This window comes from Hoplias malabaricus, chromosome X2 (assembly GCF_029633855.1).
Source record: "Hoplias malabaricus isolate fHopMal1 chromosome X2, fHopMal1.hap1, whole genome shotgun sequence".
In the NCBI taxonomy this organism is placed as follows: Eukaryota; Metazoa; Chordata; class Actinopteri; order Characiformes; family Erythrinidae; genus Hoplias; species Hoplias malabaricus.
Genome location: NC_089819.1, coordinates 52,784,604 through 52,805,200, shown reverse-complemented (window position 1 = coordinate 52,805,200; position 20,597 = coordinate 52,784,604). Strand labels below are relative to the sequence as shown.

Sequence of the window (20,597 nt, the reverse complement as noted above, 5' to 3'; positions counted from 1 at the left end):
CGGACAGATTTGGAGATTTAGAAATCTCGGCCGGACGCATTTTTTAGGTCCCGAAAAGAGGACATGTCCGGTGAAAAGAGGCCGTCTGGTCACCCTACTCAAAAGTGTCCGTGTGTGTGTTGCCCTGTGATGTCCCCTCCAGGGTGTATTCCTGCCTTGGGCTCATGATAATGAATGAATGAATGCAAGAGTGCACCATAGCACCCATAGGAATCCTGTGCAGTCTCAGGAAGAGCAAATCAGACTCCTCACAGTGACCTGAGGTGGGGTCTGAACCCTTGAAAATGAACCCTGGAGCTGTGTAATAACAACACTAGCAGATTTGCCTTGTGTCGTGCTGTTGAGAGATTTTATTCATTCATTTCTTTGTTTGTTTCTAACGCAAAGAGCATAAATAATGATTTCCAGCGTGTTTTCATTGAACAACTTATTTATTTTGTAAATAAAAAAACATTTAAACCTGGATGCCTGCAACTCAATCCAAAAATAATAGTGAAAAGATAATCGAATTAATAATATCATATTCTAAATATATATTAGTCTTAAAATGTTCCATAATAAGCAGGTGAACAGATGAGAAGATCATGACTGGGTACAAAATGAGCTTCAGAGGTTCACTCTTTGCACGCAGATGTTGTGGCTCACCACTTTGGGAGGGAATTTGAAAGCAGATCAAAAACATTTGAACTGTTCAATGCGACATTTCAATATGTTTCACAATCTGCTGCCCATAGAACTGTTAAAAGGCAACATTGTTAAAGTTCATGGCATGAGAAACTGTCATACTACCACAATAAATATAGCCAAATGGGCTTGGTAGCACGTTGGAAAATCAAAACACATAAAAAAAACCCCGCAAAAAACCTCTGATGTTGATGCTCTTTACACACTGTATATTCATTCACTGTCTAACTGTATCCAGTTCAGGGTCACGGTGGGTCCGGAGCCTACCCTGATTCACAAGGCACAAGGCAGGAACACATCTTGGGAGGGGCGCCAGTCCTTCACAGGGCGACACACACACACACACACACAAACAGGGACCCTTTTGAGTCATAGCTCCACCTACCAACGTGTTTTTGGACCGTGGGAGGAAACCTACACCGACACAGGGAGAACACACCACACTCCTCACAGACAGTCACCCGGAGGAAACCCACGCGGACACAGAGAGAACACACCACACTCCTCACAGACAGTCACCCGGAGGAAACCCACGCAGACACAGAGAGAACACACCACACTCCTCACAGACAGTCACCCGGAGCGGGACTTGAACCCACAACCTCAGAGGCTCTGGAGCTTTTGCGTTACCAAAAAAAAAAGCCACATTAGAGCCATTCTGGGTTCTAGAAATTGACATAAAAAGTAAAGTCTGTCAAGTAGAGGTTTTAGGTATTGAATCAGTCAGGTTAGGAGGATAACTACTCATTCTTTATCTGTCACCATCTGTAGAGATTTCAAGACGGCAGTGTTAGAGAACATAAGCGGGTAAGAAATGCAATGCCTACACATTCATTCCATTTTGAATATCTCTGCATTAATTTACTTGTGTCCAAAAACGCATTTAAAAGTGTACTGCTTGTTTTTAAAAATGATCAAGGGATGTTTAACTGTCCCAGCCTTGCTGACATTTTTCAACTGTTTTGAACCTCACATCAGACTCCAACATAGATCTTTAAATAGCACCTACCCTTCTCCTGCAAATGAACACACACCTGTCTAAATAGCTTCAAAGCACAAAGCCAAAACAGTAAGTGTGGTAGTCAAAACACAGCTACATTAGTCACACCATACATCACAGTGGATTAAAGCTTGGCGTGCAGACTTTCAGATGCACACAGCCACATTCAAATACAATGGGATGTACCCATACCTGGTAAATGCACAAGGATTCAGCTTTGGGAAGGGGGGGGTGTGGAGGGGGGCTAAAAAAAAAAAATATGTAAAAAGACAAATGGCAAGCATTTATTTCATATAAAAAAAAAAAAATCTGCATATACAACTTACAAATGTCTACATAGAAAGGTTCAAGGAAAAATGAACAGGAAATACTTGTACAAGAACAGCTACAAAAAAAATAAAATAAAAAATGTGCCTGACAAAAACTCATGAAGCATTAACTGATTGCTTTGATTTTTTCATCTGTACCTCAGTGTTTTGAAAAGCAAACATAAGATTAGCCATTATTAAATTCAAGAGGACTGTCACAAAAAAAAAAGAATGCCTATAACGCTGCTCCAAAGTCATATGACGTCCATAAAACTGTCCCATATTGTAGTTATCCATCAGTACAAACAACTGATGCCAACTCAGCCATTTAACTCGTTCACACCCATTTATTTACAGCTCAGTCCTCTCCTCCTCCATACATGTCAGCAAGCTTCTTGAAGCGCGGACCCCATTCGCTAATGCAGTCGTAGTCCTGGTCTCCGGAGCTGGAAGAGTTGAGGGAGCTAAGACTGCCGGCCTCTGATCCACCTCCCTCGTAGTCAAACACCAGCAGCGAGTCGTAGGGGGGAGCCGTGGGGTCATTGTCCGCTGCCTTCAGATTCTGCAGCACAGGTATGAAACAGTCAGTGCTATATATTCACATAGTTCTCCAAGTTCACCAAATGTAATTTGTTAAGTTGCTCAGGCAAATCTCAGAGCTGAAGTAAACTAAAGTCCACAGAATATAGTTGTCTCTCCCAACTCCTAAGACTGAATCATACTGAATGAAACGTGAATAAATGTCAGACGTTAAATAGATTTCTTCATTTCACAAAAAAGATTTAACACTAGCTAAATGCATTTGACTGATAAACATTACAGGATCTTCACCAAATGGGGAAAGAACAGACCACAATTTAGGAAACACCTTTGTTTGTATCTGCTTTTGGAGACTCAAGCACCACGTGACGTAAAAAAGAAAATACTTCTGAGGTTTGTCAGAAAATGCTGTAATTGCTGGTAAACAGTGGAGTAAAAAATAAAAATGCCACAATTTTGCTGCCATTTCATGTGTAAAATCATACATTAATGATGCATTCTAATTAATTTATTTCCAAAAATCTGTGCTCAATGTCTAATAAAGCTCAATAAATGCACCAATGGCTACATAACGCTAACTATGCTAACAGGTAAAGATTATATTGTGGCCTACTACTTACACAAACAAAATCCATTTATAATGTTACTTTTAATTCTGCTACACGTTTTCCTAAAGCAGGTGTCTCAGTCCTCACGGCCCTCTCAGACTTACATCATCAATGAAGTTACCGATCTCGTCAGGGTTGGCAGGGCGTGGCCGGTACTGTGGCGCAGGCATAAAGGTTGGAGCCACATCGTTACGGAACACATCAGGACGGTTGTCCAGGCCTCTGTGCAGCACACTTAAGTCATAGTCCTGTGCACATGAAACATCACCAGAACAGGATGAGACCACTGAAAGAAGCCAGTAAACAAACAAAGCAGCAAAAACAACATTCAGTGAACCAACCTGATCGTCCTCTCCACCACCCTCCTCGTCGTAGCAGTAGATGTTGTCCCTGGTATCGTCCTCACCAAGCAGCGGCTCACTCTTCACCCCAGTCCTCCTCCTTATGAACAGAAGCAGCAGGAGGACCAGCACTGCGTGGAGAGCACAACATTGGCTTTTAATTTCAAACGTGAACCTTAAATTTCTCTCTTCATTATGAAAAGGTGGATATTTGAATATTTAAGTTTTCATAAAACATTTTAAGTAGAAAACCAAAATAAAATCCCTGGAACTGAAGGGGGGGGGGGGGTGAAATCAAATGCTACTAATCAGAATACTATACAAACATATTCTGTATTTAAAAAGGTATTTATAGTGCGTCTTGAGGGTTCCACCTCAGTGATAATTCTTTGACTGTGTTATGCATAACATTGCACATGGTGAAATATAAAATAACTTACATAGCAGAGCCAAGATAGCCCCCAGAATTCCAAGAATGGCAGGCAGATCAAAACCCGCTGCGAGCTTGTCTGAGCATTGCACATCTGAGCCAGTGCAATCACACACTGAGGCCTCCACGGTGTTGTCCTGATACATGAGAGCATTGTCATATACCCTCAGATGAACGTTGTAAATTCCGCTTTGCAGTGCAGTCTTGAGCGTGAGTAAAATTGCAGTTCCTACACAAAAAGGGAAAATAAAATTCACACACAAATCAGCCATAATTCATTTAAATTTTAAGAAAAAGGGTTCTAACTGATCCAGGCTATAGACATTCCATTTAACAGTTGAATGTTTCTCAACACCCAAAACACTGAGAAAAGGTTACACTGAATTTCTCATTTACACCTATAATCAGTGTCATTATACAAATCCACCCCCCCCAATCACAAGCAGTAAAACAGAAGTAAAATTGGATGGGACGAAGGAACATACCATTTGGATCCATCTTAGCAGTCCAGTTGTTCTTGCTATCGTCCTGGAGTTCCACTTTGAAAGGGGCAGCAAAGCGAGGCCCATCGTTATCACTCACAGACAGCACCTTTGTCTCTGGATCCTTATTGCACAATTGAATCACTCTATCGTCAATAACGGGATAGTTGTCATTCACATCCTCCAAAGTAATCAGAAGGGTTCCTGTACCAGTGGCTGGAACGGCATCTACAAACAAGTAAAAAGCCTGTTAGGAGAAGCTGCATCATCAGATATTTTCTTTAAAATGTAGCATGAGGAAAAGGAGTTACCATTGTCCATGGCAAGGACCAGAGCTTTGTATTTGCCATCTTTCACAAAAGGAGACTCTCTATCCATGGGGCTCTTCACTTTGATCACCCCAGTGTCTTCTTCAACACTCAACCAACCAGAAGAATCAGGGGACAGACGATACCTGCAATGTACAGCAACAACTCACTATGTCAGAGCTAGATAGTACAGTAAAAATAAAATGCCAAAACTCCACCACAGTCTGGAGAGCACTGACCAAATCTAAGTTTTTGTCACATACACGGTACAACTTCCAGTGAAACGCTTTGATGATTGTCCACACGTTAAGAAAAATATTAGTTAACGAATGGAAAATAAATTATTTTTAGTTTAGTATTAATGTCTATATTTGTTATCTTTTAAGCTAAAAGTGTATATATATATATATATAAAAAAAAAAAAAAAACACTGAGTCGTGCTTATGGCATAAAGATGATGACAACACTGCAGTGCATCTGAATGCAGTGCAAAAATGCGGTAAGAAAGTGAATCAAGATATAAACTTTAAAACAAATATATCCAATGTGACGTTAGAAATCTTAGTGACAGTTTGTTAGAACGTTAGAGTGCATTAGTGACATTATTCATCATGTGCCTTATTCACATTTTGTAAGTCACGCCCAAGAACTCTTATTGATATGGTATTTGCCTGAGCAAAAAAAACTGAAATGCCTTTAACATTGTACCTCAAATGACCTGCGAATAATTTTAAATTTGATCCTTAAGATTTTGGCTGCAACCAAATCTGGCTTAAATCAAAAGGTGTCTTACGTCACGGTCTGAGTCCTCGCTGTATCTGGATCAGTGGCGGTGTACACAGTCAGCTGAGAACCAACAGCTGTATCTTCAGGTACAGAAATCTCTTTCACCTGTGGATCAAACACTGGAGCTTCATTCACATCCAGGACGTTCACAGTGACTGTGGCAGTGGACGTGGGCATGGGTTTAGCAAAAGGAACGTCGTTCTCCACAGCCACCAACAGAGTGTACTTTGGGTTTGTCTCAAAGTCCAGAGGCTGGAGGAACACAGAAGAAAAGTCAGTGAACTCAAGAACTAAGACGCCCCAGGGTTTATTCAGCTGACAGTTTGAAGTGGTGTCAGTGCTACCTTAACAGTGGTAATGATGCCCTCCTGTTTGTTTGGTCCTGTGCTAACGTTAAAAACTCCACCCTGGTTGCCTTGAACGATCCTGAACTTGGCTGTCCAGGCAGCGGACTGAGGTTCATCTCCATCAGTCACCGCCATCTTCACCACCACAGCTCCGACTTTATTCTCCGGGACAGACGCGTTGTACTGAAAGGAAAAAAAAAGCTTGCATTAACACTACAATACAAATAAATCACTCTCCATGATACCCACACACAATTCCTGAGCAGATAAGCGTATTGAGATATTTCAGAATGTGTGTCGTTAAATGTCTTACCGATGTCTTCTCAAACTTGGGAGCATTGTCGTTGCTGTCAGTTACGGTAATAATAGCTTTTGCAAATGCTGTGAGGCCACCACCCATCATATCTGCAGCTTGAATCTCCAAGGTGTATTGAGGATAGTTCTGGAAAATTCAATAATCACGATTGGGGAGGTTCATTTATTATTGCATTCCCCATCAACTCAACTGCTTTGGTAAGTCTGGCAAGAGAGGAACATCTGTTAAATACTCACCTCTCTGTCCAGACCATCAGTTTGGACCCTGATCGCACCAGTCACTGGATTAATGTCGAACATGCTTGGATTCGGCTCTACTGGATTCTGACTCATGATGGAGTATCTGATATCAGCGTTGTCAGTGGTAGGGTCATCTTTATCAGTGGCTGTGACCTTCATGAACTCATACCCTACAAAGTGGGGAGGGGGGTTAGTTGTTTAAAAAGAAAATGTTCTCTCCAATTATTAAGTAGCAGTTGTGCTGTGTACACATTAAAAAGATACCTATGGCTGAGGCTTCTGGAACCTCGCCCATGAAAGTGTCTTGGGCGAAAACAGGCTTATTGTCATTCATATCAATAACATTAACAATAATCTCCATGGGAGTTTCCCCTTCTCCTTCATCTGCAACAGCGTGGGCCTGAAGCTGGAGTAGACAAAAAAAAGAAAAGTGAAATATATTTGCTGATTTCTCATGTTCAATTCAAATTGTTCTAACAAGATAAAAAGGACAAATACCACTTAACTCATCATCAGGACCGAAATCACTTACCAAATATTTATCTTTGGTCTCTCTGTCTAGAGGCGCTGTGACAAAGAGCCAGCCAGTTTTTCTGTTTATGGTGAAAAGTCCCACTGGAGGCAGGTCCGCTCCTTCCCCAGTGATACTGTATGTGATTTGTACTTCCTTAGACTTACTGGATTTGATCTGAATAGTCAGACAGTGTAATACAAAACATAGTAGTTATAGGGATGTTTTACTGCTAGGGCGGTGTGATGTGACCAAAATTGATATCACTATGTGTTTTATTTCAGTTGATAAAATAAATTTCCAATATCAATATAAAAGCTACAGAAAAACTGCCAAGAAATGCCCACTACAGCTGTGTGTACCTACAAAACTGGAATGAATTTGAAAAATGAATTTGCCAAGCCTATGAAACCTCCTCCTATAAATCTACATAATATTTTATAAATAAAGCCACCACCTCTGGAATAAAAAGAACGTTGCACTATAGTTCTTATCTGTATTTATAATTTAACTACACATCTTTAATATAAAAACACATACACACATTTTAGCTGCAACTATACACACCTGCACCATCTGTTTGGGGAAGGGTCCTCTGTCATTTTCTGGAAAAAAGATTGGTGGAATCACCCACTCTCTCTTTATCCTCTTCGACCCCCCTGAAGACTTTGGAAACTCCAGAACTGGCAGAGCTGAGGGAGATTCACTCTGAGGAAGAAACCAAATGCGTCTCCAATTATTCTGATAGGTTTGTGTGGTTCTCTTTTTTTAACTGCACTTTTAGCAAAGTCACAGGCATAGCATTAATTTGTGACCTTATCTAACCCTCAAAATATCTATCATGTACAAATATGCACATCCTCCTACCTTTCCTGTGACAAGCTAAAGATCTCCACAGAAAAAACTCATCCGATTGAGGCACAAAGTAGATACTACTCAGATGCCATTGCTGAGTCTGTGTGCAAGGCATGCAGCACCATGTCTCTAGAGAAACTGTTACATCTTACTTATTTTCAGCCACATACTCTGAGCCCACTAGTAGACAGAGTCTCTGATATCTTCAGTGCACAAACCTCTCCCCACTGTCAGGATTCTGCCCGCTGCATTCTGATTGGCTATTTGTACATCTGTTTATATGTGCATCATTCTTCTACTGGCTCTGTAGTGTTCCAACGTGTATTTTTTTGCATTTTGTGAATTTTAAAATTTAATTTCCTGCATTAGTAGGCAGTTCTTTGTCACATTAAGTGGTAATGCGAGACTACATCTTACTATACCAATTAATTGTATAGTATCTGTTTGTATTTAGCCTCAAACAGTCAGAAAAATGAACATTACACTGATCTTTAGGGACTACATACACTACTTTCATGTTAGATGAAAATCAGACAAGACTCAAGACCAAGTATAACATTCAAGACAAGGTAATAAATGACAGGCCAAATATGGATGAAAGGCCCCGAGACCCTGTTTCTGAAGAGAAACCACTCTAGCAAAAACATCAAGGAGTTCTACAATTCCTAATGTGTCCAATAGAGGTCAGGCTCGTCAATGGCATACCTGTGCAGGCCCAAATGAGTCTGTCTCTTCCTGCTGCTCAAGGTGGTGGTGGATTTTCTTCTGCTCATGTTCCACTCGCACAAACGCCGTGTGTCTCTTGCCACTGGAGTCCCAAGCATGGACAGCGAACATCTTATGGCCATCATGAAGAGTGACCTGTCTCTTCAGTTTCACCATGCCATCAGTGTCCACTTGAAATCGCTTGTCAGCAGAATCAAAGGCTGTCCTCCCCCTAGCAGTGCAGTCATCGAATACAACTGAATGAAAATAAAATATATAAAATGTTAAAGATGAGACTAGACCATTTATTATGACTGCATTAAAACTATTTTTCAAAATCATGTTAAAACTCCATTTGTTAAAGATGGACAAATGCTAAAAACTGAGAAGTGCCCGAACCAAACTGTATATGCTGCCGCAACCTGCACCTAAAATTACACTTTGTCAAGACGACAGTAACACAGTCAACACTGAACCCAACCTTACACAGTAACAAATACAGATTTTCATAAACACACAGTCTGATCTGATGGCAACTCCACACAGTCAAAATAAGCAGTGCACCACAGTGATAGCTTTAAGTGCTTTCAGAGCTTTCATGAGGAAACAGATAGCGAAAACATTTGCAGATCATGAGCAAATTGCCATTATGCAGGAACCTGAGAGGAGCCTCTAGAAAGCAGCCAGAGATCAGTGATATTCCTCCACAATAAGAGGAGTTCTATTAATTATTAGGATCATGATATAAACACTTCTGAAACACTTATTTGACAACCCCATGGATAGCCATAATGTAGTCTAAATATAAATGTCCTCTTCATCCCTTTTACTCTGCTGTAGATAAAGTGATGTGAGCATTTTTCCTACCTGCTGCTAAAAATGTTGTCCCAAAAAAGACCTGCGATACTTGACTTTGATCTCAATTTTGTCTTCTAGTTCATTTAACTAGTTCATTTAACTGGGCGGCACGGTGGCTTGGTGGTTAGCACGTTCGCCTCCCAGCGCTGGGATCTTGGGTTCAAGTCCCATCTGGGTGGAGTTTCCATGTTCTCCCCGTGTCTGCGTGGGTTTCCTCCGGGGGCTCCGGTTTCCTCCCACAGTCCAAAAACATGGAGGGTAGGTGAATTGGCTTCTCTAATAACTGTCCTGGTGTGTGAATGAATGTCTGTATGTGTGAGCCCAGATATGGATTGGCGCTCTGTCCTGGGTTAAACCCTAGTGCCCGATGCAGTCCTCCAGGTGGACGGTCGTTTCTGGTTGAGAGTACGCTGTGCGCATTTGGCTGCCGCTTCTCGCCTGTGTGTGTGTGAATTGAGCGTTCTGAGCAGTGTAGATTGTAAAGCGTCCTTGGGTGTCTAGAAAGGCGCTATATAAGTGTAACAATAATTTAACCCTGCCCGACCCAGCCTCAGTCAATTCTTTATTAAAAAGTGTAAAATGTTTATTTCTCTCATCTATAATTTACTATTTAGCAGTCTGTGTCTATAATTTGTTTGTATATATTCTTACAATTAAGTGCTCATTCTCGTTGTGTTAAATCCCTAATTGTGGGTGTTAGGACGAAGGACTGACTTTATTTTATATATAACATTAAGATCTCCTGGGACAATGAGAGGCTAATCTTACCAAACAGTGTCAGAAAAGCTACCAACAATTAAGAGGGTAACACTGGTCAATCAACAGTTTAATCTGTCTTCTTAAAAATAATAGCTTTGATTATGATCAGAGCACACGTATCAGTGAAAACCTGTAGAAGCAGACAGGTTAAAGAAAAAAGGAAACTTAAAAATGTTAATCCTTGACAGTGGAAAGTACCAGTGCAGAAGTAAAACGAAACGCATTGTACAGCGGCTCATGTTCAAACCTGTATTTCCACACCCACTGAAACCCAGAATCACTGATAGAGCTACAGAAGGTGAAACCATCCACCTGAGGGAGCCACATTAACATAAACACCTGAAGAGGCCTAATGACATACTCCAGTTCAGAAGAACTTGACTCATTCTAACACAAATCGACTAAGACACCAAACCTCTACATGTTGAGCTCGGTAAGAGCACCGCCCTTCATATGCAAGTTAAAAGCTGGCTGAGAACAAAGCCTTGATGGAAAGCCAAAATCAAATCCAAAATGAAACTTTTAAAAAACAGGAAGAGCATGAGTCATTTTATCAAACAAATTCACTTATCAAAAACCCAAATACATTACAAACACTCAAACACATTTTTCTGACTGGAAAGTGGCCTGCTGTGCTTCCTGAATGTACAAAACCAAATTTGTCTGGACAAACAGTTCAGTCCAAGACTCTAATTTCATTGTAGAACATTGTCTTTTGTGGCTGCTAATTTTTCATGACAATTTAATCCACTTTGGGGAGGAGGAAAAAAAAACCGTTTAACTATCGTTAAAATGTCAATTTAAGCATAGAATTGGACAAGTATTTCTCTTATTTAATACTTTTCAGCTATTATCAACATTACATTTGACCTTAGAAGACACATCCAAGCTCACTTGTGTTTTTAATGCTGAAATAAACATCAGTATTGTTGTAGCAGACATGCTAGCTCACTTCGTGTATTGTATGTAGCAACAAGAAGCCTTCTAATGCTGACCTTGCTAACCGGAAAAAGCTTAAATTATTAGCCAAGCTGAAACAGATTTCCACTTAATGTTTGAAAAGTAACAACAGCACAAGCTCAAAAACATCAGCTGAGGTGGGTGTGGAATGTAGTTTGTATGATTAAAGCGTCTAATAAATTCAAAAATAAACGGCTTTCGACAACAGACACCACAGAACAAGACCTCTCCCCCATTCAGGCACAAAAAGGTTTTAAAGAGTGTCCAACACACCACATCCCTCCAAACCAATCCGGAATATTTATCTGGAGAAGTTTTTTTATTTTATTTTTCTATTTGAACATGAATGTTTTAGACTCATCAGCTGATGTGTTTTAAAAAGTGGAGATATCTTGGTCACACCACATTTCTAAAGGGAGATATTGAGAGAGGGAGTTGTGATTGTACCTCTGCCGAGTCGACTCCCGCTGTGAAGGTGTTTTCTGTGCACTGTGAAAACGTACAGCTCGGAATCAAAGCCAGGTGAACATGGCGGAAACTCATCCGCAGCAGACGACAGTACCTTGATGAGAGGGGGAAACACCTTCAGTTACTTTCTCAAGCACAGGGACATGTTAATTATACAGAGTTTTAAAGTGTGTGGAATATATTTTAGAGTGAAATTAGCTTTGTAAGCTCTGGGTTAATTAGTCTCTTATTTTCCTTGGACAAATACAGCCGACACGTCGAAGTTTTTCGTTCCAAAAGACACTTTCAAGACCTTTATGTTTAACCCCGTTGACACAGGCAGTTTTGGTGGATATTTACACGTTCGAGAACTACCTGTTTCATCGCTACAACAGTATTAATATTAGCGTTATTAGAGAAATAAAATGAACTCTTCAGGTCGCCATTTAAAAAAACAGGCCAGTGACGTGCAGGCGATCAAACAAAAAAATCTAAAAAGTTAAAGCTAACTTACCTGCAGTAAAACGATTAGAACTCCCACCCGTACAATGCTGAAAGGCTCCATTAAAGAAACCCCGAATCTAATCCGGTTAAAAGTTACTCCCAAGTGCGAATGTCCTGTGATTGAAACTCTCCTCAGCGATAAATGGAGGAAGCACAGCTCCACAGGTAAACGTTTGGTATTTTCGAGAAGTGACGCAGACAGGTGACCTCGCCCATCCGCTTAAACGTTGGCCAAATATGGACTCGGGTCTCCAGTCTCCGCCCCCTAACAGGTGAAGTCTTCAGGTAAATATCTCCAGGATACTCGATACTCTCACCAGGTGAGGCGTGAACCTGAAGAAAGTGCAAGCACACAGCAGACAAACTTCAGTCAGTGTCGACATACAGACCCTCCCTCCACTCTTCTCCACAGACCTCTAAAGACCATCCAAGGAATGTTTCTGCATGACACCAAAACCTGAACCCAGAGCGCTCTGCAAACGTCTTAAATCTGTCCTTTACGTAGTTTAAGTAGTAACCTTCTTTTCCTTAAAGCACAGCTCACTCAGAGGCTCTAAGCTCCTGTTTGCTGTGGAGAGAGACCTGAAAGACTCTTCACATCAGCACTCGGACAGAGCCCACAGCCTTTTCCCAAGGGCTCAGCAGCACTGAGCAAAGCAAAGACATTGTACCCTCCCCCAGTGATGGATACACACATTCAGCACAGAGATGCGTCATATCATAACTTCCTAAGCTTTTAAGCACTATTAAGACACACATGAAAATTAGTTAGAATCTATCTAAACACTTTTAATGACTTCAGCATGCATTAGTAGATGGAAATACAGCAGCCAGACAAAACTTTTAGATGACCATCTTGTTTCTACACTCATTGTTCATTTTATCAGTCCCATTGACCATAATACTGCACTGCCATGAGGAGGGGAGATTTTGGAAGGGATAAACCAACACATTCACACACACACACAATGTCACAATTCATTGGAATATTGTTCTCAGTTATTATTCCTTTTTTTTTTTCAGATTTTTTTTTCTGTTTGGATGAATAGCTTTTTAATTATCATTTTCTGAGGTGCCTAAAACTTATGCAGAGTACTGTAGATGCCCCTTGTTGTTTTACAATTACACACCAGTTCATCTGATGTTCTGCATATTTTTCAGGGCCTTCATAAGATAGATGAGATATCCTTCTTAATGTATGTTGTGTTTTTAAAAGTGGATCAGACACAGCAGTGTTGGTGGAGTTTTTAAACCCCTCAGTGTCACTGCTGGACGGAGAGCGGTCCACCAACCAAAATTACCCAGCTAGCAGTGTGCTGTAGGCAGCGTCCTGTTTGCACTGATGAAGGACTAGAGGATGATGAGCACAAAGTGTGAAGTAGAAATGAGTTACTGTCTTTACATCGACAAGATGGACCAACAAGGGAGGTGTGTTTAATAGAGCGGGCAGTGAGTGGACACACGGTTAAAAACTCCAGTATTGTGGCACACGATGCATTCATAACAGACCTGGGATGCTGTTTGTGCATCACAGGGGTGGGGGGAGGGCAGGGGGGCCATGACACAGAACGATTGAGTAAGCTTCCTGCTTACTCATCAGACGTCCATTGTTATTGGTTGATTATGACAGTAGTAATAATGCAGTAGGTGGTTTTTTAGGTGCTGCATATAGTTTCTACGAAACAAAACAATATCTGGGAAATACCAGCTTTGTATTACAGTAACAATCTCACTAATATCATTGTACAGTTGTAAAATTACTAAGAAAAACGTTATCTTGGAAAATAAAGGACCAGTTCCCGAGGGCTTTGTGATGGAGCTAAGTATCGTCACAATATTACTATTAGTATTATGTCTGTGTCGATGTCATAGTCCAAAATACATCACTCCATAGTTGTGAGGGTGTGAGTGACTGAGTGAGTGTGTGAAACTCTCCACCAGAGTGAGTGTGTGAGTGACAGGGTAAATATTCATATTTATAATAAAGTTAAAGTCATCAGACCTGATCAGACATTTGTTACTCTGACACTTAAACAGTTAAAGAGTTAAAAATAACTCACAAACAAACCCAACAGAAGGCATCCAGAGAGAGGCAGAGACACAACTGAATTATTGATGTTAATTGGCCAAGGTTTCAGAGACTTTAATACAGATTAAAGACTGTTTATGTCTTGATAAATATATGATTGTGGTTGTATGGGCTGATTGACAGTTAAAAAATAAATAGATTTTTGTTTACAGTGCTGCCTTAAGTTTTTAATTAATCCATTTTTAATTTCTACACTCTACATGTGTCATCCTCACCTTGTGGCTGGTAACAACACGCTAAAGCTTGTTCCAGCTGCAGACTTGTTGTTTCTAGCCTGATATATATCTGCAGTTATAGAGAGAATGGTTTACAGCAGCTGATGAAGCTGCGCCCTGGGGCCTGGGATGAACTGAAACACATTTATTCAACTCAGTTTTTTTTTTTCGCTCCGGTCTGATCATGAGTTTTTAGTGTGATCATACATTCAGTATCACTGTGTCAGACTCATTCTAAACTCATGACAAAGAAAAATCATTCAACACAAAATGGCAGAATTAACCACAAGTTTAATTGTGATGTATGTCAATGTTTCAACTGAATTCACACCTTTTTTGAAGAATTATATATATTTAAATATGGTTCAGTTAATCCATATAGTTGTCAATATTCTTAGATGGTATTTTTTTCAGAGCCTCATTCATTACAGTTACTATATTTATTATAGTAATACACACATTTATTTCTCATATTTAAGTTTTCTCAGTGGCAGACCTACACTGTGGCTCATTTTGCAGGTTTAAATAGACTGTACTAAACCTACTACTATTAAGACACATGAAGGTTGACTAGAATAGACCACTCCTCAGGTAGTGCAGTACCTAAGACTACCTTGGCTAGTTTCTAGCAGTGAAATTACATAAATAAGCAACTGAGAGTGAGCAGAGTGGTGCAACAGAAGCGTGCTGCATCCATTACCTGAGGTTGTGGATCGAACCCATCTTCGGCAAAAGCTTTGGGGGCAGCTGTGTCCTAATGGTTACAGAAGTGGGCTTGGGACCAGGAACAGGGAAGGTCACCAGTTCTATCCCCACCACTGTCAGAAACATCCACAAGTGAAACTCCCAAAACACTTCCCAGGTGCCGAGGATGGCTGCTCAATGCTCTGGGTATTTTCACATCCTCAGTCACTTGCGCGCGCGTGTGTGTGTGTTTTCATTGCCATGGATGGGTTAAATACAGAGGTCAACTTTTGTTGTACTGTTGTACAAGGAACAAAAAAATAACAAAAATGATGCTAAATAATAAAAAAAAAGAGAATCAATGTGAAAGTCTATAAATTCCTTCCCTGACTCACCCGAGGCACATGTAAACTACATTCACTTTAAAATAGCCAGTAAAATACAAATAATTATATTTCTAATGAACTCGGTGAGCTCACAGTTCTGAGTAAATGCAAAGAATAGCTACCCACCTGAGACTCCTGTGTCCTGAATAATTCTGAGTAAGAAAATCTATTGTCCTGCTGTAGTCTTCCAGGTAACGGGAGGTCTTACAAGAAACTCAATTTATTATGCATCTCTGCTGCTGAGCAATGACTAAATAAATATCTCCCTCCAGCTCACTACTGTCAGCACAGCTGTGGTAGTCTTTATCTTGTGATCATCGGATTGACAAGAGGGGTGCGCAAAACATTTAGCGTGATGTACATGTAGCACAAAGAAGTAAAATAGTCCCACACCAAGTACGAGGCCCGACACAGATGTAAAAGGCAATGATGCAAGAACTACTAACTTTAAAGTGACTTTCGAAATAATATAAATATTATTATCATTAGTCATCATTCGACTTTTACACACCCTCTACAGTATAATTCATGTAGTGGGAGATATGATTAACCCCTTCAGTTCCCAGAACTGTAATTGTATTCTAAAGCATATGATTCATTAGCTACACGGAGTACAGTGAAATCAGGATATTCTTAGGTTTTGTCATAAGACGCAATACACCTCAGACCCGCCAAGATTACCTCATCATTTCAGGGGTTAAACAAAGGTTTTAATGTCGTTATGATCAGTGATTTGTATATAGAAGGTATGGAGAGTTTCCTGAAATCTAATCACGACGGAAGCTACTTCCTTTTTTACTCAACGCCCACAGAGAAAAAAAAACTCTGAAAATGAAAAAAATATGGCCCGAAAGTGAAAAAAAAATCTTTATTGGGTAACTCAAAGTTTTATGAAGGAATGAAAACTTGACTCTGATGAACTTGAGCAGCAGGGAGGGAAGACAGGAGATGTTGTTAATCATTTGTTTGGAGTCTGTCTATCTAGGGTTGTAGATTAGCCTCGGAGGACAAATAGCCGCTGGGTTGAATAGTAAACTTTATGGAAATATTTGACTTAAGGGAGGGATTGTGACTGGCACAGCTTTCCCACAGAGAGAGAGAGAGAGAGAGAGAGAGAGAGAGAGAGAGAGAGAGAGATTGAGAGAGAGAGAGAGAGAGAGAAAGAGAGAGAGAGAGAGAGAGAGAGAGAGAGAGAGAGATTTTTCATTTATTATTATCTTCTTGCGACATAATAACAGCATATAACACAGAAATATTACAATTTCATATTAACTTGTGTTCAGGTGTTACAGCACATTCCTCCTCAGTCTTCCATTCGTTGTTGTGTCTGAAATGTTGGAAAAAGGGCCTTGGCTTAATCATCCTGATGCCTCTTTATCATTTTAAAGCATGTAAACTCCATTCCGCATCGAACAAGTTCACAGGAGCAGCTGCTTTGGAAAAGAACATGAATTCTTTCACAGGCTCACAATTTTCTGTTTGAAGATCTCACTTTATTTCACAGAAAAAAGTGTGGTGTGTTCTCCCTGTGTCTGCGTGGGTTTCCTCCGGGTGACTGTCTGTGAGGAGTGTGGTGTGTTCTCCCTGTGTCTGCGTGGGTTTCCTCCGGGTGACTGTCTGTGAGGAGTGTGGTGTGTTCTCCCTGTGTCTGCGTGGGTTTCCTCCGGGTGACTGTCTGTGAGGAGTGTGGTGTGTTCTCCCTGTGTCTGCGTGGGTTTCCTCCGGGTGACTGTCTGTGAGGAGTGTGGTGTGTTCTCCCCATGTCTGCGTGGGTTTCCTCCGAGTGACTGTCTGTGAGGAGTTTGGTGTGTTCTCCCTGTGTCTGCGTGGGTTTCCTCCGGGTGACTGTCTGTGAGGAGTGTGGTGTGTTCTCCCTGTGTCTGCGTGGGTTTCCTCCGGGTGACTGTCTGTGAGGAGTGTGGTGTGTTCTCCCTGTGTCTGCGTGGGTTTCCTCCGGGTGAGTGTCTGTGAGGAGTGTGATGTGTTCTCCCTGTGTCTGCGTGGGTTCCCTCCGGGTGACTGTCTGTGAGGAGTGTGGTGGATTTGTTCAGATCTGGTGCGAGATTGAAACCTGTTTTTTCTGTCTTAAAGAGGAACCTTTAAGAGATGTTTATCTAATGGAGTGACAGGGAATTTGGTTTTTCACTCTGTCATGCTCAAATGTTCAGAGCCCATGTTCTCTGTGCTGTAGCAGGTAATCTAGTGTTTAGAAAATTGTATTCATTTTCCATTTGACTTTCTCCTTCTGTTTACACCAGGGGATGTTATTGTTTCTAATATCACTTGCAAAATCAATTGGCTGTACTTTTGCTTTTACTTTTGCCTGAAAATAAAATAAACAGAGCATTGTCTCGGTTATTTGCTCAGTGCTGTATTTTACTTGATATTTAGCCAAGCAGTTTCTTTCATCTCAGTTTTTATGCAGATAAAAAGATTTTACCATTGAGTGACATTTTTTTTATATTAAGGTTCTTTCACTACACTTCCCAAAATGCATCTAGTGCTAATCTAGTGCTAATCTAATGCTAATGTAATCTATCTAATGCACATAACAATTGGAAATCCAGAACTTGTTGGGTTCACAGTTGGCCTTACAGTATTTTGTTCACACCCACTCAGAAAAAGGACTTGATAATGCCGCAGAGGCCTTTTAGCTGACAGACTTTACACTCTGGCTTCTTTGAAGGCTGTTGCTTTTAGTGGCCAGCTATGATGGTGGTCCATTAATGATTAACTCACAGGTTATTCGGGAAGTAAACCCTGGATAGTGTATGTGCCATGTTAGACAGATCAGTTAAAGATTGTAAAATGTCTGTGCCTTTTCCATATTGACTACAGTCTGTAAAAGCTCGTGTTCAGCCTGATATCAGTTTATTTGAGGAGGCAGAACTTTAATAAATAAATTCTTGTCACTTTTCTTTTAAACCTTTGCCTCAAGCTTCCTGTGAAGCGCTTTTACCTACAGACAGATGGAGGACAGACTTGTTTTGACCGCGCATGATAAATGTGAGGGTGCTTTGTGGTCAGAGGACAAGTTGTTGAGAGAGTGCTGTTCTCTTCGGTGAGGCCATGAAACTCGCGGCGGGGGGAAGGGATCTTATCTTTTCACAGACAAACCAGTTCTGTCTAACAGCATCAAAGCATGTTACTCATCTCCTTTAAAGCTACACACTGTTCCTTTGACTGAACGGTCCCACTCAGAGCTGGACTTCCATGGGCAATCATGAGTGCTATTACGTGGGCTTTTACCAAAGGCTAATGCGTGGCATGTAATGGTTTAAACCCTAATGAGCATTGATGATATGGACACGAGCTAAAATGCTGCCATCAGCCAATATCCCTCCTCTGCTAGCTGCGATTGACCTCTCCTCTTTACCAATGGCCTTTAAAAGCCCATCTCAGACGATAGCTGCTTTTAGCAAGCATGAAATGTTTATGCTCACACAACTTTAAGAATCATATTAGCTTGTGGTGTCATATTCCCGAAAGCCACTGTGGCTCCTCTTCTAAGATTCAGCAGGAAAAAGCAGTCTGATGCATGCTTGGCCTCTCTGGACTCGGAGAGTCTGATGTGGTGCTGGTTTCACAGCCAGAGGACCTGCCTTGTCTTGTTGTGGCCTATTTTGTATGTGCTTTTGTTACCTTGGAATGTGTGAAGCCTCCCCTCTCCTGCTGAGCCAGCTCTAGCTCCCTTGCTGGAGGCATGTGGTTGTCTGTGCCTGTGTAGATGAAACACTTCGGTGTTGCCAGTCGGCACTGAGACACGCTATGAAAGTGCTCTGGGCACTCTTGGGGTCTCTCGTGAAGCTTGGTATCCGTATTGATTTCTGTCCCCCTGCTCATGGCAGTATCAGCACTGCTTACGTCACTAGGGTTGTATTCCATTAGAAGATGTGATATTTACAGCAGAAAGTGCAGAGAAGCCTGTATGTACACCTGCTTAGACATGAAAGGAAGGATAGTCGAGTCACCTGACCCTGTACTGCTGTGATATCTCATGTGAAAATCATGATGTTCCAGGTACTAAGAGATTTTGCTAAACCACACAATCAGACACAACATCTAGATAGTGGTTTAGTGTTAAAAGTCTCATTTACTATTGAAACTGAAGATATTCTGATAGCAGGGGCCTTCCTAGCCCACACACACATACAATTTGTAAGGGCACAGCTGTAGCTGTCTGCTTGTAAATCAGTCGTAGGGGCACAAATGTGCATCTATTTAAAAGCAGATTAAACACTAAATTGCCATGGATGAGAAATGAAGCACAAATTACCATTAAAACACTTTGTATTCGTTAAATCCATTTTGTTGATGTGACCTTGTTGAACACAAACAGAAACAGACGCTGTGTCCAAAACTCTATTCACTATAAGCACTATTTTGGTGTTCCGCCATTTTGTAGTAGTGTCAGAAAACATAGTGGACCATTTTTAGTGCACTCAAACAATCCCACAGTGCACCGCAAAGTGTAGTGTAGAACCCATGTACACTAGCCAATAATAGTGGTTAGTGGATACCCATAATGCACTGCACTGTTTGGTAAAAACCCGCATTGAAGTAGTGTCCGAAATTGTTCACTACCGTCCTGACTTCAGTTTCTTATTACAGTGCACTGTATAGTGAGTAAAATAGTGAACAGGGAGCCATTTTACATCTGTGTTCACTATTCCTTGAAAATGTGAGTACATTTTGTAATTGCTTATCTTCTACAGGACTTAATTTAATATAATATTGTGTAGAATTAATCTATTCATAAATGACATTCTCATGAGAAGTGTTTTTGGATGGTGTTACATGTTCTTACAGTTATTTTCTGTGGGAAGGGAACATCAGAATACTTTAGTGGTGTAGTAGTTATTTAAAGTCACGTTTCACAATTATAAATGACCACATCCAAAACTATGAAAACTATGAGCTGGCATTATCTTGTCTGATTGACTTTGAAATTTTGAAATGAATTATCTTCTCAACCATTTTGGAAAGACACTGGGGCATTGTGGGAAATGTAGTGAACAAAATTAACATTTTACCATGAACTTAGTGGGGCACAGCAACATTTTCCCGAGGCACATACCTCAGTAAATTGAGTCTACTGATGCCCCTGCTTGTTACCAGTGTTTCTGGCATACTGGGTTTCAGTATGCACTCCCAACACAAACAAGGTGTATTTAAGGTGGTTTTTCATCAGCACTTTGAACAGGAGCCCCATCTCTTGTGGCCTGTCGTCACTCT

General features: G+C 40.8%; 1 protein-coding gene across 1 annotated transcript; it reads right to left on the bottom strand.

Annotated features, from left to right (window-relative positions):
- Positions 1–1,949: 1,949 nt before the first annotated feature.
- On the bottom strand, positions 1,950–12,330 carry LOC136676898 (B-cadherin-like). Its single transcript, XM_066654181.1, has 16 exons — positions 11,999–12,330; positions 11,485–11,599; positions 8,461–8,717; positions 7,468–7,608; positions 6,922–7,077; positions 6,654–6,795; positions 6,387–6,559; positions 6,148–6,276; positions 5,832–6,017; positions 5,495–5,739; positions 4,705–4,847; positions 4,397–4,621; positions 3,922–4,140; positions 3,482–3,612; positions 3,245–3,388; positions 1,950–2,554 (listed from the first exon to the last, which is right to left on the bottom strand). The coding sequence occupies exons 1-16, from the start codon at positions 12,047–12,049 to the stop codon at positions 2,351–2,353; spliced, it is 2,661 nt and encodes an 886-aa protein (XP_066510278.1). The 5' UTR covers positions 12,050–12,330; the 3' UTR covers positions 1,950–2,350.
- Positions 12,331–20,597: the final 8,267 nt, after the last annotated feature.